At 52.5% G+C, this 18,601-nt stretch overlaps 9 protein-coding genes across 9 annotated transcripts; 4 read left to right on the top strand and 5 right to left on the bottom strand.

Annotated features, from left to right (window-relative positions):
- Positions 1-421: 421 nt before the first annotated feature.
- Positions 422-718, top strand: EKO05_0003166 (uncharacterized protein; the record flags this gene model as incomplete). Its single annotated transcript, XM_038945229.1, has 1 exon — positions 422-718. One exon carries the CDS (start codon positions 422-424, stop codon positions 716-718), a length of 297 nt encoding a protein of 98 aa, XP_038801724.1.
- A 2,546-nt stretch (positions 719-3,264) lies between these two features.
- On the top strand, positions 3,265-3,860 carry EKO05_0003165 (RNase MRP subunit; the record flags this gene model as incomplete). Its single annotated transcript, XM_038937735.1, has 2 exons — positions 3,265-3,569; positions 3,620-3,860. 2 exons carry the CDS (start codon positions 3,265-3,267, stop codon positions 3,858-3,860), a joined length of 546 nt encoding a protein of 181 aa, XP_038801723.1.
- A 109-nt stretch (positions 3,861-3,969) lies between these two features.
- On the bottom strand, positions 3,970-4,890 carry EKO05_0003164 (uncharacterized protein; the record flags this gene model as incomplete). Its single annotated transcript, XM_038945228.2, has 1 exon — positions 3,970-4,890. The coding sequence occupies one exon, from the start codon at positions 4,888-4,890 to the stop codon at positions 3,970-3,972; it is 921 nt and encodes a 306-aa protein (XP_038801722.2).
- Positions 4,891-5,766: 876 nt separating this feature from the next.
- EKO05_0003163 (uncharacterized protein) lies at positions 5,767-7,068 on the bottom strand (the record flags this gene model as incomplete). The annotated part of the gene is made up of 1 exon (XM_059636105.1): positions 5,767-7,068. One exon carries the CDS (start codon positions 7,066-7,068, stop codon positions 5,767-5,769), a length of 1,302 nt encoding a protein of 433 aa, XP_059492088.1.
- A 375-nt stretch (positions 7,069-7,443) lies between these two features.
- Positions 7,444-8,604, top strand: EKO05_0003162 (uncharacterized protein; the record flags this gene model as incomplete). Its single annotated transcript, XM_038945227.1, has 1 exon — positions 7,444-8,604. The coding sequence occupies one exon, from the start codon at positions 7,444-7,446 to the stop codon at positions 8,602-8,604; it is 1,161 nt and encodes a 386-aa protein (XP_038801720.1).
- Positions 8,605-8,721: 117 nt separating this feature from the next.
- On the bottom strand, positions 8,722-12,432 carry EKO05_0003161 (uncharacterized protein; the record flags this gene model as incomplete). The annotated part of the gene is made up of 1 exon (XM_038945226.1): positions 8,722-12,432. One exon carries the CDS (start codon positions 12,430-12,432, stop codon positions 8,722-8,724), a length of 3,711 nt encoding a protein of 1,236 aa, XP_038801719.1.
- A 585-nt stretch (positions 12,433-13,017) lies between these two features.
- On the top strand, positions 13,018-14,295 carry EKO05_0003160 (uncharacterized protein; the record flags this gene model as incomplete). Its single annotated transcript, XM_038945225.1, has 1 exon — positions 13,018-14,295. One exon carries the CDS (start codon positions 13,018-13,020, stop codon positions 14,293-14,295), a length of 1,278 nt encoding a protein of 425 aa, XP_038801718.1.
- A 61-nt stretch (positions 14,296-14,356) lies between these two features.
- EKO05_0003159 (uncharacterized protein) lies at positions 14,357-14,983 on the bottom strand (the record flags this gene model as incomplete). Its single annotated transcript, XM_038945224.1, has 1 exon — positions 14,357-14,983. The coding sequence occupies one exon, from the start codon at positions 14,981-14,983 to the stop codon at positions 14,357-14,359; it is 627 nt and encodes a 208-aa protein (XP_038801717.1).
- Positions 14,984-15,511: 528 nt separating this feature from the next.
- Positions 15,512-17,007, bottom strand: EKO05_0003158 (uncharacterized protein; the record flags this gene model as incomplete). Its single annotated transcript, XM_038937995.1, has 2 exons — positions 15,512-16,828; positions 16,897-17,007. 2 exons carry the CDS (start codon positions 17,005-17,007, stop codon positions 15,512-15,514), a joined length of 1,428 nt encoding a protein of 475 aa, XP_038801716.1.
- Between the last annotated feature and the right edge of the window lie 1,594 nt (positions 17,008-18,601).

Below are 18,601 nucleotides of genomic sequence, written 5' to 3'. Positions count from 1 at the left end.
TCCCTCATCAAAAGCTCATGGTATGCTGCTGCTTGCCATGTCTTTGCGTGCTCTCATATACGTCCAATATCTGAGAGCCAGCATGAGACTTGGTGGAGTACCCAGAAGATGTTATGGTTTCCAGTGCCAGGTCTCATGATTGAGAAACCTGCTGAGACTGCAATCACAGGCTCCAGACGAAACGTCCTCTCCTCATCATACCCGCCTCACAGCACGCTGAGGACTGCAATGCAATGGAGGCGCCTGGAGGTGGGTGCACGGACGCGATTGTCGCAGCCCGCGATGTGTGTAGTGATGTGGGAGCTCGCAGGCAGCACGCCCCTCGCAACACCACGACCACGTTGAACAACTCTTTCTCTCGAACAGCTCTTGCAGCATACAGATTCTCTTCTCTTTACACTTCTCACATAACGAAAGCCCCATGTCTGGCCTAGCCGCCTTTGCCGCTGCAGTGGTCCGCCAGATGCAGCGCCGTCTCCAGTTCCTCCACGCCTGCATGAGCACCGTCCTGGAGGAGCTGGCCGACATGGGAGACATGCCTAGCGCCCAAGACCAGGGGGAGCAGGGGCAGCACTGGGAGGATTGGGCGCAGTTGATGTGCTACTTCATCGGCCACCAGCAGGAGTGGCTCGTCGGCGCTGCTTGGCTTGCGTGGGCGCGCGCATACCTCCAGATACAGGCCTCTGGCCAGCAGCAAGCCGTGCAGAGAGGACGATGAGGACGACAAGGAGATCTTGAAGGGAGAGAGCATTTGCTCGCAGGTATGTGGTCCTCGAAGTCCTGGTGTGCGGGGGCAAGTTGGCTCACAGAGCTGCACCTGGAAATCCCCGCACTCGATTGCAGCCTCAGAGGCTTCCTCAACGCTGCTCTTGCTCGCTCCAGAGTCATGTGTGGAGATGTTCCAAGGGCTTCAGAGCACCTGGAAGCCAACTGGATGCGCCGTTGAAGGATACTGCCTCCGCGACATGTGCTTACCTAAAAGCAACGAGTCGAGTTTGCTTTCGTTCTTCATCGGCAAGACATACGACAAGTAAGGTGCCCAACGGTGATAACGATACGACGAGCGAGATCAGACGCGCTGTCTCAACCCCGTTTTTCCGAGTGCAAGCATTCTACCGGTGCTCCGCCGTCGACCCTAGACCCAGCCAGGATACCTTTAGGCCGCCATCGTAAAACCTTGGTCCCGTTCAAAGGCAGCCAGGAAAGGACAGCAGATCAGCAGAGGTGCGGCTCAGCTTGGAGAAATGTCGTTATCAAACGTATGTACACATGTACACGCGGCCGTCGGGATCTTGGTGTAGCTCCCGTGGAAATGCGGCATGCTACACCCAATGTGCCACAGCATGCTGAGTCCAGCCGCGACGTCCGCAAACCTGATCGAAAGAGCCATGGTACAATCTGCAGCCACCAGGATTCCAGCAAAAGCAGATTCCGACCTCCAATGTCACGTCACAGCCATCGATCGTTTGCTGCAGCGAGATGCCGCCCGGAGAATGCTGGGCCTTGCGCAGCCCAGGACTGTGCTTTCTCTCCGCCTCTTCTGTGTGACCGGCAGCATCATATCATTTTCGAAGCCGATGTGCGTCCCCAACTCTTTCGATCTCCGCCTTGGGCGACGATGTGTGCGAATGGTTGCCTACATGTCTGCTGAGCTTAGCTGCAAAGCTGCTGGATCGAGCATGCTACAGCCATATGTGCGAACCCTGCACGTTCCAAACACTACAAAAGCGACTGTGGATGTGACTTCACTCGTCCCCCCATGTGTGCCATTCGCCATGCTTGTCGTTTGGAGAGCACATTCGCTGTTGATGGGTGTGCGCGTTGATACATTCCCTCTCGCTCTGTCCTTGTTCGCTGCTCAGACGAAGGACATCCTGCTTCCCAAGAATAGACAGCGAACCAACTGTGAGCTCTCAGCAGGCTGAAGGTTACATCAACAGCACGTTGCTCGTCGGCCTGATGGTGTGGGGGCGAGGTGGGTGATGGTCGAGGATAGGAGTGTCACGGCTTTATGGGCGATGGCAGTTCGACCATCGTCTTGATGTACATCGTCACATTCTCGGGAGGCCGACATCCTGTCCAGTGAGCTTGCACAAGAGAAAGCCGGGTCTGGTGGTGGTGGGAGTGTGCAGCGGTGGAAGGAGCTGCCCCACGCGCATAGCTTGGGCGCGCCGAGGAAATGCGGAACCGAATGCAAGGCTGTCCGCCTTTGCACAGCAGCTCTACTGTTACATTACGAGCCCCATGACATTCCTCAGCATAGGCAGCCGTATGGCCAAGCGCCTCGAGAACGACGCAGAAGCAGAAGAAACTCAACAGCGCGCGCAGGTCGAGTTGGCACATTGGCGCCTTCACGGCAAACCTGAATGCGGTCCCCACAGGCCTCCCGACCTAGCCCTCGCTCGGCGTCTACACCTATACGTACCATCCTCGAGCCAGGATCGTATTCGTTGCATTCTCCGGGCTTGTGTAGCCGCTTCCCCAGATTAACGGTTTAGGTCTACCGCTGAGGCGATTGTCGTACAAGACGAAAGTCACGCGCACCCTCCGCATTTCGACTACTCCGGGAGACCCTGTTGTATACCCACAATCCCGGATTTGTACTACACACTGCTTGCATCTCACATCAGAGTTCACTTCGCAGATCACGATAGACCACTCGCTGGGCATTGCGAGGGTTACCAGGCGTCGCGAATGACCCTGTGCTAGCAAAGTCTTCACCGCTTGCAGATTCTGACTGGAGAATTCTTGACCTCATAAGGAGTCCGCTGCCACCCACTGCATGTTGCCGTTATAAAGGTACCACTATCGTCACCCGGTATAGCCTGTATCTGGGCTGAACAGGCACTGTGCAGTGCACTTTCAGCCACGAGAGCTCGAGTCCGCACATCGAGTTCTGGTTCACGCACACGCGCCCAACGCGTTTTCTTTCTTCACCTTCATCCCGCACAAAGCTTCCTCTCTCCTTTATCGCCTACCACCAAAGCATGCAAAGACTCGTCTTTACCACACCACTATCTTTGCAATCTGGAAGGCCACCGCTGTGACGGCACGTTGCATTCTCTTGACCACTCTATATACCTGACTGTCTTCAAGCCTACGCACAGGCACAGGTTCCGCTCCCGCACCGGCAGCCCGCAGAACCTCAATACTCAATACTTCGCGAGCTTGCATCCCGCGGCTCGTCACCGATTCCGGAGACGTTTCGCTCTTTCCTGCTCGCCCCAAGACCCATAAATCTGCCTGTTGGCTACATCTTTCACCATGGGCCCCATCCCTACCTCTCAGACCACCAAGATGGCTACTCCAATCTCCGCCGCCCCGCTGTCCAATGCATCGCAGCATGAGAAGGCCATGCTTATTGACATCTACGAGCTGCTGAATAAGCTGTTCGTGCGCAACCGCAACCAGCATCGCCGCAGCCACTGGTGGAAGAGCCTGCACGCGTTCCGGAAGCAACTCGCCCTTCTTCTCTCAGAAATGGAGACAGGCAGGAAGTCAGAGCGCGACACCAAGATTGAAGCCAGGCTGCATTACTGGGACGAGAAATGCGTGCACGTGTGGTACTGGTGAGTTGGGTTTCGCTCTTGCTGCGTTGGGTTGTACTGACATTGCGAAGCCAGTTCTCGCAGCTCATCGCCGTAGGACCATTCGCTATGCTGGGCTTGGTCATGATGGCGTCTGTTGCGCGGCTATGTCGCATCACGGGCATTACGACTGCGTATGAGGAGATTGCCTCGGGCGACATCCAGGGTGTCCTGAGCGCCAACGATGAGCTGGCCATGGCGAGCGAGTTTGGTGGTGTCATCGATGAGGAGGTAGAGTGGGACGAGGGCGTCGTGATTGCAAGAGAGGACTAAGAAACAGCAGAGGCTCGGGCGCAGAGCACACGACTATGTATATTTACGAGATGATACCAGGTTGGGCATCCAAGGACGATTTCCATATTTACTGCCAATGTCCATCGCTCTACTTTTCTTCTCCTCCCACATACAACGTCTCGCCCTCTGGTTCCATCTCCCCACTGAGCCACCTTGCTGCTATCTTTCCTGTCTCCTCGCCCACCTCCCTCGTCCCACCCGCCGGCCTGACATTCATCCCGTGATCCGCGCCTCTCACCACCACCACTCTGCTCGTAGCCTTCATCTTCTCCCTGACCCCCTCCAACAACTCCAGCGGACACATCGCATCTCTCTCACCCACAACAAACAAGACCTCGACCCCCTTGGGCAGATCCAGCAACATCCTATCCCTGACCTCCTTCGGTCCTTGCAGCGGATAACTCACAAGCACCAATCCCACCCTCCTATCCCGCTGCCCCTCGCGCACCGCGGCTAGATCTTCCGTAGCAGCCATAACAGCAGCGCGCGCGCCCATGCTGCGTCCCCCGAGCAACAGCGGCTGATGCGCGCCGCCCCCAGGCCCGCAGACGTGTGCGCGGCACGCGTGGAAGCCCTTTGCGCGCGCGCCGAGGTTCACGGAGCCCTGGAACACGAGGATGGAGAAGAGCGAGGCGGAGGCGAATCCTGTGCAGAAGTTGACCACGGCTGGCGCGGAGAGGGTGCCGCCTGCGCCGTGGGTGAAGATGAAGGGTGGCTGGTTTGAGGCCGTGGGAGGTGTGGGAGGTGTGTATCTGTGGCAGATGATTGGCTTTTTCACGTGCGGCTCGGTGCTTATGGTGAAGATTGTGATTTTTTTTTCACCTGTTGCTCGTGCTGTGTCGCGTCCTGGGTCATCTTCCCCATTCTCCTCATCGCTGCCATGATCACGTTCAGGTTTCGTGGCTGGCTTCGACTTAGACGCAGCCCCTGCGGCATGCCTTGTCTTATCTGTGGATTTCGCTCGATGCTTGTCGATTCCTCCGGTGTCTTCGGTCTTCGCATGTATCATTTTTGCCTTTGTATCAGCGTGTGCTTTCAGTGTCTGCGATTGAGTCAAAGAGCGCGTCACGCGTCTTGTGAATCCTGTGGGCGACATCTTTTCGCTCCCTGTGTCTGAAGAATACGAAATCAGGAATGCTTTTCAATTCTGACAGATGCTTTGGATTGGTGGTTTGGTCTGTGGGTCTGAGAACGGGCGATTGAATCGAAATGTGGAGAGGGTCCTGGGTGCGCGCGAGTTGGTGGGAGAAAGCACGCCACGAACCACGTGCGCGCCCTTGCACACCTTGAGCATGTTCCGTAAGATGGTAATCTTAGGAAGAAGAACAAGTCAGAGGTCACATATGAAATTGGAATTTATATATCCAAGGATAGTTCAATCTGAATCAAATTGCGTTTGTCGTTGTTTTCAAGGGCGTTTCGTACGTAGTATTTGTGTTGGTCCTCGATCTCGTGCAGTACTCTCAAAGATACATGGAGATGTGACACTTAGATCTATTGCTATGACGAGCCGTCTATACCTTGACACTATAGAAGCTACAATATGCATCTCTCCAATGTGAACAGTTAAAACAACCGGCGTCGTAGTCACCACTGTTATCTGCATGGCATTGACAACACTGCCATCGATGGGTACCTGTTCCGGATGAAAAGATTGTAGATTCTGCGGCGATCACTCTTCTCGCTTCTATCTGGGGTGATCTCGCAATCACGGTTGTTCCATCCGTAAAGTCTCGTAGGATGGTCACACTTCTGGCTTGGAGCCCTTTCTTGACGTCGCTAATGATGTCCTCGAATGGAATGACCCATATTCCGCCAAGTACATCACTTGCTGCAACCTGACCACACACACGTCGTGAACCGTCTATAGCCCGGGTATCAGATATTACCCAAGATCCAGAGCAGCCGGGAGGAAGATCTGCTGCGTGTTAGAAGAGTGTGAAGGTAAAGGTATCGAGATCATACCTTGAGAATTCAACGATGTCGTAATGTACGCCCGCACAAATGAACGCCCGTTCCGGAGTAATGCCATAGCTGGCCAAGAGGACAAATCACAAGACACTTGTCCTGATAAGCAAACGATACGTACTCTGTCGGCAGGACGTTCCTCTGTTTCTGCAGAGATCATGTCTTTGTTGATCAACTCGGGAATGATTTGGCGGGTCTCAGCTTGATCCAAAAGCTCAACAAGCGCCCAGTCGCGGTCTTTCGCTTGCTGTGAGTAAGAGACATCCGCCAGAGCGCCGAGGTTGAACCAGTCTCTGTTTTCCAAATCGTCTGCCTCTATCGCCTCCAGAGATGAAGTGTCAGGGGTCTGGTGGGATTCGCCACCAGACTCGTTCATGTCCGGACTTTCGATATCACTCTCGCTGTCACTACTATCGGAATCGCGTGTAGCAAAGCCCTCGTCGTTGTCATTTTCCTTTTCACGATGCAAAAACAGGTGACTGGCTGTCAAACCAAGTATTGATGCCCCACCATCTGCTCCGACGATGGTCAGTAATCCACCCATCGTTGCGTAATGACGACGATTTTCTTCCTCGGCCTTAATCAAAGCTGTTCGATAGTATCTATCAGCTCCTTGAGAGAACCCTGGAGAACAGTAAATCTGGCTGGGAAGCAAGCTACCGGTTGCCTCCTCTATCAAAGCACCATCGACAAGTACTATGCCCAGCTTCATGATGTCTGCTCTTTCAGGTTGGCATATCTCGTCGAGGCTGCCTTTGTCGATCCATCTCTGAATTTTTCCTCGAATGTGTTCCGCACAGATCATGACGATCAATACTTTTGCTGAGGCATCGACCCTTCCCAGTGACCTACAAGTCACGCCCAGTGAAATATTGTCGACATGACGGTAGAGATGACGTTTGCGCCGAAACTTGGACACAAATTCCGTCAGACGAGGCTGGATTTTGGTAAGGGCGTTGTTGCATCGATCAAGCGTTGCTTGGCTTGGTTTCTGGTTGAAGCAGTAGCATGTATTGCACTCACTCCAGCCAGGCCGGTGATGATGAGGTGGAAACTTCGACCGCGTTTGAGATGGAGCCTGTTCGACAATATCCTCAGCCTCGTTTGCAGCTTGCGCCACAGGTGTCGTAGCATGCTGGGAAACAGTATCGCTCATGTCCCCCCTGCTAGCTCTGTAGATCGAATGTGTTGCTGATTGCGTAACTGTAGTGCTGTTCATCCTTAAGGAAACCCTTCAGTTTTAAACATGAATGCAGGAAAAGCAGTTTGAAAAAGAGTTTGCTCACATTAACAGTGGTGTGGGCAAAACGGATTAACACGGAGTCTACTCAGTCCACGCGCTAAGAGCTTCCGTACTACTTGCATAGGCCGATCCTTCCTGTCTAAGTTGACCGGCTTACTGTTCATCATACCTTGGCGACATCATTGGCGATCGTCAAGGCGCAGTGTTGTGGCTGACGTATTGACAGCATGATATTGAATGCAGCAACCTTGTCCAATAAAAATGGCCCACGACTGCACCTGGCTTGCACCGCCTTGCTGCATAAAGCTCAATAAAGGTCGGCTGCGTTTGTTTCTTTGCTTCTGTCTCACTATGGCGAACTCTTTCTTTCCCCTGCGACAAGTCGGCAATCTAGACTTGCAGAATCTGGGCGAGACTTTATGGGACTGGAGGTTTTGCGGTAGTTGTGTTGACAAACCTTCTTGCACAGCATCAGGAAGCTGCCCATGGAGTCGTGCTGGTAGACTGAGTAGCTATTGGGCGGCATTCAAAGCTATCACAAAAACGTACATTCCCGACCATGTTGGGGATCCACCAGCGCTTAGGCACCACAAAGATCTCCTGGATCTGATCAAGGTCATAAAAGACCGCCCTAAGACCTCACGAAAGGATTTGATACTCGAGCATTTCGGCAGACGGATGAGCATAGAGAATGGACGGTGTACCCACGATCAAAATAAAGCTTTTGGTATCGCTGCTAGTATACTTCTCTGCATGGCTTCTGCAGATTCGCATGAAAGGATGAATACGATCGAAGCAGGCATGCCGTTCCCTCCCTGGCGCGACACTCTTTCCATCGAAACCTACATGGACGAAACGTTCCCTCAAGATCTAAATGCTTATTTCGATTACAATCGATCGTACAGCGAGCGCGGAGTTGTTTTAGGGGCGTTGTCAGTTAGAAATCTGCAGAGTGTCAGGATAAACTTGGAAGCGACTTCAGACATACGATATCATCTGATGTTCGACAACAGCACCAGAGTCCTGCAAGTTTTTCATTGTACATCAGTACTGCAAGAGATCCTTTTAGCTTCCAAAGAGAACCCGGCTGCTTCGTATTTACCACAGGCACTGATACTCGAGTTGCTGGACACGATGCAGCTTTTGTTTCCACCAAACCAAGAAACATCCGATCTGCGAGGTTCGCTCGTGAGAAGGCAAGGTTTCGACGCGGACCTTCTTTTCAATGAGTCTGCCGGGTTTCGACGACACGACGACCTGATGGAAGTCACGTACGCTTATTTTGGCAATCGGCTTGCGCGGTTGTATGATGAGCTGAAGGATCCGAGCCCACGGAACTGGTTTGAGCGACTATTCGAAGGCGGCACGAAGAGCGCAGAGAGGAAGATGCTCATGGCAACGACGATTGGCGTATTCATTGCAGTAACCATCGGACTGCTTGGTCTGGTGATTGCCGGATTCCAGGCTTGGGTGGGATATCAGCAGTGGAAGCACCCAGTAAAGGACCAATGAGACTGATCAAAAGGACGTTGGCCGTCTCATTCATGATTTTGGAGTCTTGTTCAGATCGTCGTCATTCAAAAATGTGGGGTATCTAAGTACGCTTAAAACAGATTCGTTCCCAACCTCCTAACCACGTTCAATATCCGTACTGCCCCTCATCCGGAAGCCTGTGCTGATCCTGTCTACAGGGCTCGGTCGAACATCCGCACTCAGTCTGCCACCCACCGTCGTCATACCATTTCCGTGAGTGGTGATGTGCACTGCGTCTTTGCCCCCCGTACTGCGACTCGCAGCGGTGCGCAGAGTCGTTCCAACGCCGTAACCGCAGCCATTACCCAAGTAGCTCTCGATACTGCGTCGCCCGTTGGCCTGCACCATACTACTACGTCCGGCACTAAGTGCTTGCTCAAGAGCACGCATGTCGACCGCATACTCGATGCCCATCTTCTCGTCTTTGACTGCAGTGCTCTGCCCGCCGTGATGTGTATGTATAGTACTCGTCCTCCCGTCTCGCCATCTGCGTCTGACTTCGCGAAAAAAGTCTCCAATAGCGTCAAAGGAGAGTGCGATGGCTATGAACGGGATCGAGATGGCAAACCCAATGCCGAACATGTATTTGAATACGAAAGACATTGGCAGACTCGGTTCGTCGCCGCCCTCTCGATGTGGAAACTCTTTGATGTTGATGGTGAACAAACCCGCGATGAAGCTCAGTGGCAAGAATATTATAGTCACGATAGTGAACACCATTATCGTCTGACTTTGACGAGCAGTACCGGCAGCTTGGTCACGTGCAAAGCGGGCTTCAAACGCGTTGGCATGCTTCTGTTTGAGATCGAGCAGATCAGTAATGGACTTGTAGATGCGTTCTGCTTGCTTGTCCATCCGCTCCAAATCTTTCAGATGAGTGTCGACTGTCTTGAGCTGTTCTTTGAAGCGTCGTTTCAAGTCCCGATGGGCCTTGTGTTCCTCAAAATAGATATCGGTGATGGCTACTTCAAGATCGGGAATCACAGAGCGCTGATCTTCCAGAACCTTAGCGATCATGTTGAGCTCGTCGCGAATGTCTTTGGTCTCCGCTAAGAGATCTGTCTCAGCGCCGATATCCAGAAGCTTGTCGACAAAAAGGGGGGCGTTAGCGAGCGACGAGTCATCGTCGTAGCCGAAATGCTCTTCCTTGATTGGCGGATCGGCGAGCGCATGTGTATGGGAGTGATGTGGCAAATGGCGGCGGTTGTGATGCTCACGCTGCCTGCCTTCCGCTTCGAGATGACGCGAGAAGCGACTCGCTCGTCTGTGATGTTGTAACCAGGCTGACGCTTGAGCCGAGGCAGTGTTGAACTCTTTGAAGAGCATTGTTTCCATCTCTGTAGCATCGCCGATGCTGCTTTCGAACATGTCTAAGAACTGGAACTCTTCGTCACCCACGCGGTGCCGATCGAAAACGCCGCTACATCGCCCTGTGATGACCATAGCTAAATCGTACACATTGCGTACGGGCTCCTGGGTCTTACTGTTGAGCCTCTCGATGATACCGTCGAGGACATTCAAGGGGTCGTTTCTAGGCTGCTGCCATCGTTGAGGGAAAGCAGTCACGATCAGGTCCTTGCCCAATACCCACATCCAGAGCTGATCGACCATGAAGATTTTTGGATCAACAAACTTGCTGTTCGAGGACTTGCACTGATATCTGAACACAACCTGATCTCTATCTCGTGATTGCGTGTCGATGTTGTGGTAGAAGAACTGGTCCAAGGTTCGACGAACGTGGAGTGAGGTTTGTGAAGATGCTAAATGAGCACGCAGTAGCATCTCATCGTAGGTTGACGCTCGCCGTAGCGGTTTGGGCGCAATGTGAGCATCTTGTTTGCTACGCTCCTTTACTCGTGTGATAGCATCATGCATCTCCTGTCTCTTTCTATCTGTCTCAAAATGCAGATAGGGCATGAAAGTGAAAATATTGCCTTTTGCAACAGCAGTGGGATCTTTCCTACCAGGACTGCCTGGCGACCGGAGGCGGCCACTGTCTGTCATTGGCATACTCTGCTTGCGTCTCGTCTGATGGTCCGGTGGCTTGGTAGGTGTTTCGATACCGCCTGATCGTGCGCTGGCCTGTTTGGACCCATTCCACTTCTGCATCTTCTTTGCCTTGTCTCTCTGCTTTCCTTTGCCTTCCTTTCCAGTGGCGCTGCCTGAAGCAGTAGCAGATCCCGCTGTCCAATCCGTTTGGTCCGTGCTTACGGTGCCTGTTCGAACAGGCACACGTGGGAACTGAGGTAGCGGCGACTCTTGCGCACCCGTTATAGAATCAATGCTCAATCCTAGACCGTTGTTGACAACTATCTGTGGTGGACCATGTTCTGCGCTGTCAGACAGATCGGACTCGTCTTGATTTCTGGGCGCGCGTGGGGTACCCTGACAGAGAGGCCGCATGAAGTGTGAGTGTACTTGCTGGCCGCGATGTTGGTGCGTGAACGATCTTTCGAGCGCTCTGAAACCTTCATCATCGTTGGCACCTTCTTCAATAAACGCCTTTGTCAACAAAGCCTCGACCCAAGCCATGTTGTTCGCGGGAAGGTGTATCCATCGGAAATTTGTAGCCTTGGACTCCTTTGGCAGTATCGTCACAGCGGGTTTTCTTGGGTTGATAGCATCTCGACCGTAGAGGACTTCGTATACCGTCCGTCTTGTGACTTTGTTGTCGTTGTGGAAGTTTCCAAAGTCGACAATGGTCGCGTCGAAGCCATTGCAGGCACCCAGGGCGTCTTCACCGAGCGTCTCTACGTTGTTCGAAGGGGCTAACAGGTTGACGATATCCCGCCTCTTGTTTTGCGCGGCGCGCAGGAACGGAGTGATGCCAAAGGAATCTCTCGCAGTGCGCTTGATGTCCTTCCGTTCCAAAAGGCATTGGACAACCTCCAGATGTCCAGCTTGCGCAGCAACGTGTAAAGGCGTCATGCCGTTCAACAGGCGGGCATTTACGTCGGCTCCAGCACTCAGAAGGATTCTGATCACTCTAACGGTTCCCTGTTCGCACGTATTGTGTAGCGGCGTCCAACTGCCATCGCTCCGTGCCATAACATCTGCGCCGTGTGCTAGAAGCGTCTCGACAATATCGTCCCGCCCATGTGCAATTGCGAGATGGATGGGCGCTTTCCCCCTCCCTTCTTCGGCGTTCACGTTGGATCTTGGTGGCATCGCTCGTCTCAAGAGCATCTCACACAGTTCCCGCTTGCCTGTGCTTGCAGCCCAATGAAGGGGGGTTCTTTTGCTCTCATCCTGACCTTGCGGTCCATCGAGTGCGATATTCTGGTGTAGGAGTAGCTCAATCACGTTCGATCCCCAGTTACAGTCCTTGTCCGCCGCCAGGTTGTGTAAGATGTGTCGGCCGTTGTTGTCCTTCTTGTTCACGTCTGCACCGCCTTTGAGGAGTACGTCCATGATGTGGAAGTTGTTCTTCCACGCGGCAGTCATGAGCGCAGTGCGCCCTTGCTTGTCTTGTGCATCTACGTTTGCGCCGAACCTGAGCAGCAGTTGTACAAGCTTTGGGTGGTTCCTTTCGACGGCCTTGAGCACAGGTGACATCCTGCCTCCCGGCGCACCGTCAGGCTTCGCTCCATTTGCCAGCATGTATTCGGCGATTTCTACGTCCGTTCGTTCCACGGCACGCATCAGTCCAATGCGCAGCAGGTGCTCGATGGGTTGCGCCTTGGCCTTGGCCTCTTCGATGATCGCGATAACTTCTCCATGGCGCTCTTTTTCAATCGCATTGAGAAGGAGTGGTTCTACGCGAGCGGACCCAGCGCCATCACTGGAGCGGGAAGGTGAACGACCCATTATCGGCGAGCCTCGTTGAAAGCGGTTGCGCTGACGCTGTGGAGCGTCGTTGGAGTGGTGACGAGATGAGACGGCACCTCAGCGTGGGTGGATTTTGTCGCCCATGTTGTGCGAGGACCTCGTCAACAGCAAGATTCCTCTCCTTTAAATCAACACATGAAGTTCGAACATGCCTGGATATCGTCGCACAGGCGCCAGTGAGCGCACGCGGAAGAGCCAAGCTTGCATAGCCCTGTTGCTGCGCGCATCATCACGTGTCGGCAATGATCTGCAAATGTGGCTGGGTGATGGCAGGGGTGTCAGAGCTTCTTCGGCAGTTCGCGACAAAGATCGATCCCCAATGGGAAATCTTGGAGATTCAGTTCCAAGGCATCGAGGTTGAATTGTCTGAAGCGTTCAGTAGCCTTGCCAGTTGCCACGGTGCCAAGGGGTGACGTCGAGTCAACACAACCGCTCTTTCTCACGCGGCAATTGACGGCACACGTCCAACCAGCACATCGAATCTCAGATGCACTACTGACGTATCGCGACGGCAGTTGTTTACAACACTGCGGGGAACCGCAAGCCTCATGACTATAAACAGCCATGGAGACCGAGCACTATAAAGCGTCGGTGCCGCCACCCAAAGCCACAACCTCGTCGGCATCTTCAACGCCACATCGACAGATTCGTAGGAGTTCAACACTCTTTCAACGCATCCTCGTGGCGTTTTGTGTCATCGCGCTCTACCTGACCATGTCAACATTCAATAGCATGACTACCGCGGACGCCAATCTATCACAATATACAGAGTCGATATTCCTACCCTACATCTACAAGTTCAGTCCAAAACATGTACCGCAGATACAAACGACCATCGAGGATGTGGAGATCGAAATGCCGGTGGACACTGGCAGCACAATGACGCTGATCGGCGCATCAATCCTACCCAACATCGACAAGAGCATAGGAACCCCAGCCCATCATTTCTTTACTAGCAGTAAGATTCTGTACGTGGGGCGTCTTGTAGAGTTGCCAATCACATTCCACGGAGAGGGTGGCTCGCAAGCCGTTGCGAAGGTACCAATACTTCTGGTCGACAAGAGCTGGACCTGTCCATGGTATGACCCAAGCACACCTGCGGGCCAGTTTAGATGCCCTCGAGGTCCGAATGGTGAAGATGCTGTGGTGCGAGACACGTCAAAGATAACGTACATGGGCGTTGGCTTCGGTAGAAACGGGCCAAGGGACGGTATGCCGTATGCTTCGCCGAAAGTGAACGCATTTCTGAACGTTGAAAGAATCAACGGACGAACCGTATCTCCCCAGTCTATGCGACTTGGATACGAGATTTCCTCGTTGGGTGTGCATCTTGGCCTGACACAAGCAATAGCCAAGGACTATGCGTTTACAAACCTTGAGCGTGGGTTGACGCATGACAAGGACCCGAGAGATTGGGCTATGGTGAAGATGTGCTTCAGCGTTGACGGCAAGGGCCAGCACTGCGGTCCTGGACTTGTCGATACTGGTATCGCGCAGATGTATATTCGAGCTGAGGAGGGGTTTACGATACCCCAGATTTTCATCCGCAACCCGAACCAGAACGGTACAGCGAAGATGGTGAAGCGGGTAAAGCCTGGGACGAAGCTGACCCTGGGGTTTCCATCGTTGGCGACGCCCGCTATGTCGTACTCGATTGTGGTCGGTGCAGGCTCACCGATGGAGCCAAGCTATGTCTTTCCGGAGACGTCGCTGCGACCACCGTTTGTCAACACGGGACGCAACCTCCTCTGCGGCTACTCGATAGCCTTCGACGCGGTTGGTGGGCGATTCGGCTTCCGGTCTGCAGGCGATGCCTTTAGCTCTTCTCCTTGTTTGCTGTAGGATTCAAAGCCAGACCGTCCAGGTTTATACCAAGTCCAGTCCCTTTGCCCAGACCATGTAGTCACTTGACCGTCAAACTGCGCATGGGACTCTTGGATCCTTCCCGCAGCACCTTGTACTCCTCCATCGCCTTTACAAGCACGCTGTGTGCGTGCTCGCCTTCCAGTCCTACAATGACAATGGCGCCCACGCAGCCTTCCACGCCCCTCACAAAGACGGGATACCCACCTCCTTCTATCGTGTACTTGGCCCACTCCTCACCGCTCATAGCATGATGCTCTGCGAAGCGTTTGTAGTCTCCGTCAAACCGACAGCTCAGGTGCCATGTCGAGTGGCCCCAGCGCAGCACCGTGTTGCGCTTCCTCTGCACCCAAGTCTCGTGGTCCGGCATCATGCCCGGCAGGCTCGGCGAGTGGAACAGCGTCTGGTTTGCAAAGGAGATGTGTATGAGCGCCGAAGTGTCGGCCAATCGAAGCGTGTTCCGTAAGATGTTGCCAATCACCCATGCGTGTTCGCAGGTGAAGTGAACAAACGTGAATGCCTTCTCCTCGCGTGCGAGTTCAGCAATGTTGCGTGTAGGCTTTGATGGTGTGTCGGGCATCGTGTACGAATCGGGCGAGGTGTGTGTCTTGTGGGACCGCGGGTGGTCAATATAGCTTTCGAGCAAGGACACGGGGTACAGATTCATGGATAGAAGACGAAGAGAGGTACCAGGAAAAGATTGACCTCTGGCATGGACATGTGGCACGGCGAAAAAGGAGCAAGCTTCAAGAACGGCGCTTGCACCGATAGCGCCGACTGATGCATGCTGGAGATGAAGGTGGAGCGCGCGGATGGTCCCGTCCCTAGACTTTTGTGAGAGGGCAACTCTAAGCGAGACGCTATTGCTGCATTCGTCGTGGCGTGTTTCGTGATCCACATCGCCATCGCTCTCGCACAAGTACTTTGCACGTTGGTAGGGTCAATCCATCTTGGACATACGATATGGACGAAGCGTTGTGCATTCGGAAGCCGACATCCTATTCCAGTCCTTGTTCTTGACTGCCGCGAGGGCAAATAGTACAGCAGTACAGCGTATACACCACGCGCATGGTAACATTGCTCTCGACTGCGTTGGAAGTGGAACGCTGATGTATAGGGTCGACCGAGCTCCTGTTCCTGGTGCATCTATTGTAGGCATATTGTTGCTATATCCGAATGACCTCAAGGCAATCACTCAAGGTTCCCACGGGCTCCTAGCAAACCCACCGCTGATGTTTTCGGCCTCGCCATTTTCTTTCACTACCAGTATGTCCTCGTGACGGACGCCGAAGTCGTTGAGCACGTACACTCCTGGTTCCGCAGTGAAAACCATCCCAGGACGTAGTATGGCTCCGAAATTGCCCTTGTTGAGGTACGGGCTCTCGTGTGCCTTGATGCCAATGCCGTGACCTAGGCGGTGGGTGAATTCCTTCTCGTACCCAGCGGCCGCAATCACCTCTCGAGCAGCTATATCCACTGCCGCAGCAGTCCCGTTCGGCACCATGGCCTTGACTGCCGCATCTTGCGCATCAAGCACGACTTGCCACACGCGCAGTTGCTCAGTGACGTTGTACTTCGAGGGGGGTGGATTCGGGACAAACGGCGGGTAGAACGTGCGACACACATCGCTGCTGTACCCGTACAGATGCGCGCCCACGTCGATGAGAACAAACATGCCGGGTTCGAGCTTCCTGCTGCCATCGTAGCCACCGTGAGGTAGTGCAGCACTCTTTCCAAACTCCACAATATCAAAGAATGGATCCATGCCCGCTGCTCTCATCGTGTCGTCGAGGACCTCCGCGACCTCGTTTTCAGTAACACCTACGTAAAGACATTGACGCATGGCTCGTATGGCTTCCACCGTACCAGTGTTAACAGCTCTCAGGATGCCAAGCTCACGCTCTGTCTTGATCTGGCGAACAGCCTCGACCTCCCCGTCCAGACCAACAACAGTGAACCCGTTAGATGCGAATCCGCGCTGAATGTAGTCGCGCATCTCCTCATCGACCATCAAAACCGGTGAAAGGGTCTCACCCCAGATTGCCGATTCGTAAAGAGTGGTGTAGTAGTTCCAGTGCTCTTCATACGTGACAGTGTGTATGTCTTCTTCGAATGGCATGTTGAGCAATCGAGCGCGGGTCTCTTCAAAGTGCGGAACCAGGAAAGAGGTGTTTGCGACAATGCTCCCATCTGAGAGCTTATCGGGGCGAATCACCATAACGAAAGGGCGCTCCTCTGGCTCCCAAACTTCCCATTGAGGCTGAGTGATGTTGGCGTAGTAGCTGAACGTGTAGCCAGGCTCGACAACGAATGCATCGATCCGTTCTACTGCGAGGGCTTTTGCAAGGTTGTTCCTTCGAAGAACATACTCCTCGACAGGCGGCCTTTCGGCGGTGTCGAGAAACTTCAAGCCCGTGGCGCGATAAGTGTCGATGGAACATTTCTTGAAATCATCTTTCTCCGAACCAACATTTGAAGGCAACTCTGAATGAACATAATACGAAACGTAGTTCTAATCTGTTAGCTCAAGATAAGTCCTGCGGGAGTTGGGGGCCTGAGAATCTGATTCAAGGTACGCACCCAAGTTAACAGCAACAATACTGCAGCAACACAAAATACCCAGCGTGCTATCGCGTTGACCCTGGACTGGGAGACAGGCACATGGTATAGCAACAATGTCTCTTTCATCATGCTCAAAGATGAAGTTCGAGGTATCAAGGAGCGGTACAACGTAGGACTTGACGTTAAAGATGCTCGGATGCGCCTTACCGAACACAACTTAGGGCTGTAACGGCAATCCACTCTTTCATGTTTCAGAATAAACCGGATGTAAGCCCGTGCGCCGCCCAGCATCAACACCACGCCGAATTATCACCAAATTACTCAATTTTGGAGCCAGATTGATCAGAAAAAATGCTAGAATTTCGTAGCACATCCTTAAATAACATCTCAACATTCTATCAGCCTGCCAGGGTAGCCTGTGATAGTTTTGTTGATCTTTTTAGGGTTAAGACCCGCCCACACCTGGTAGAAACGTGAAATCCCTTCAGTTTTTAAGCGACAAGTACGCCTATAAAACCTCTCCTTTAGTAGAGATACCTAAGTCTCCATAATTAATAGATCTAGAGACTTTAAGCATCCTAAAATGTAGTCCCAGCCATGCTGGTATATGTAATTAAGTGTCTTTTTAGATATATAAGCACTATCCAAGTCTATATACAATAACCACTCTCTACTACAGTAAAGTAACTTAGTGTGTAACGCTAGTAAAATCTTCTTAATAAACACCTTACTTGTTATTTTGCTATTGCTGTAAGACGTCTTATATAGCATACACTATGCAAAGTTGTATCTAAGCACACAGAAGAGATAGAACTTTCTCTCCTTTGCTACCTCTTCTAGCTCTTGCTTCTGGTGCTTATTATACTGCACGTTCTCTGGCTTATTTCTTTTACCCTTGCCTCTTCTCCTCTTAATCTTACGCTTGTGTTGTAGGCCAGTTTTCTAATGTAACTTATCACACTATAAGACACTCTTCTAGTGTTTACTACAAGGACGCACTTAAAGCTGGGTATTACACTACTTACAACGCTTACGCTAACAATAAGAAGGATAATTATCCTCCTAAGCTGCAATATGCTTAGTAATAGGAGCAATCTCCTGCACTCTACGCCATATTGTGATGCGTGAATAGGCCTTTTTCCCACCTTGTAGAATAACCCCAGCCTTAACCTGTATGTCCTGCCAAGTCTCTGCTTTCTTTTTAAACTAGCAGTAATCTAGATAGTTAACTATTGCGTGTGCGTCAGCTCTGGTGAGCTGTTATAGTGCACCCTGTGCATCTGAGTAGTTGCTGTGATGGAGTGTACGTAGCTCCTTAGACTAAGTAACCTTATAAGCAGTTAAGTAAGGGATATTAAGGGCAGCTTTAATATCTTTAAAAGAGCAAGGTATGTGGTGCACGTCGCAGAAGTGTAGAATACCCAGGATTGCACTGCGCTGAGGTGTGTGGAGGTGCTGTTGGGACGCCTCATCAGACACGTACACCGGCGGCAGGGTGTTAAAGTGCTAATAAAAACGTCTCCCAGCCCTCTTAACTATCTCAGGCATTTAGGGCAAGAAAATTAGGAACAAAACGCGTTAATTTAGGCCTGTAGAGGCCTTGTGGATTCATTAATTTTGTGGTGTTGATGCCGGGCGGCGCACGGGCTTACATCCGGTTTATTCGGAAACATGAAAGCCACTCCCCACTTGACGCAGAGCGACATCACTCGTTATCGGTCGA

The sequence above is a fragment of the Ascochyta rabiei genome, chromosome 4 (genome assembly GCF_004011695.2).
Source record: "Ascochyta rabiei chromosome 4, complete sequence".
In the NCBI taxonomy this organism is placed as follows: domain Eukaryota; kingdom Fungi; phylum Ascomycota; class Dothideomycetes; order Pleosporales; family Didymellaceae; genus Ascochyta; species Ascochyta rabiei.
Note: the sequence above shows the minus strand (reverse complement) of the source record. Positions and strands in the feature narration are given on the sequence as shown.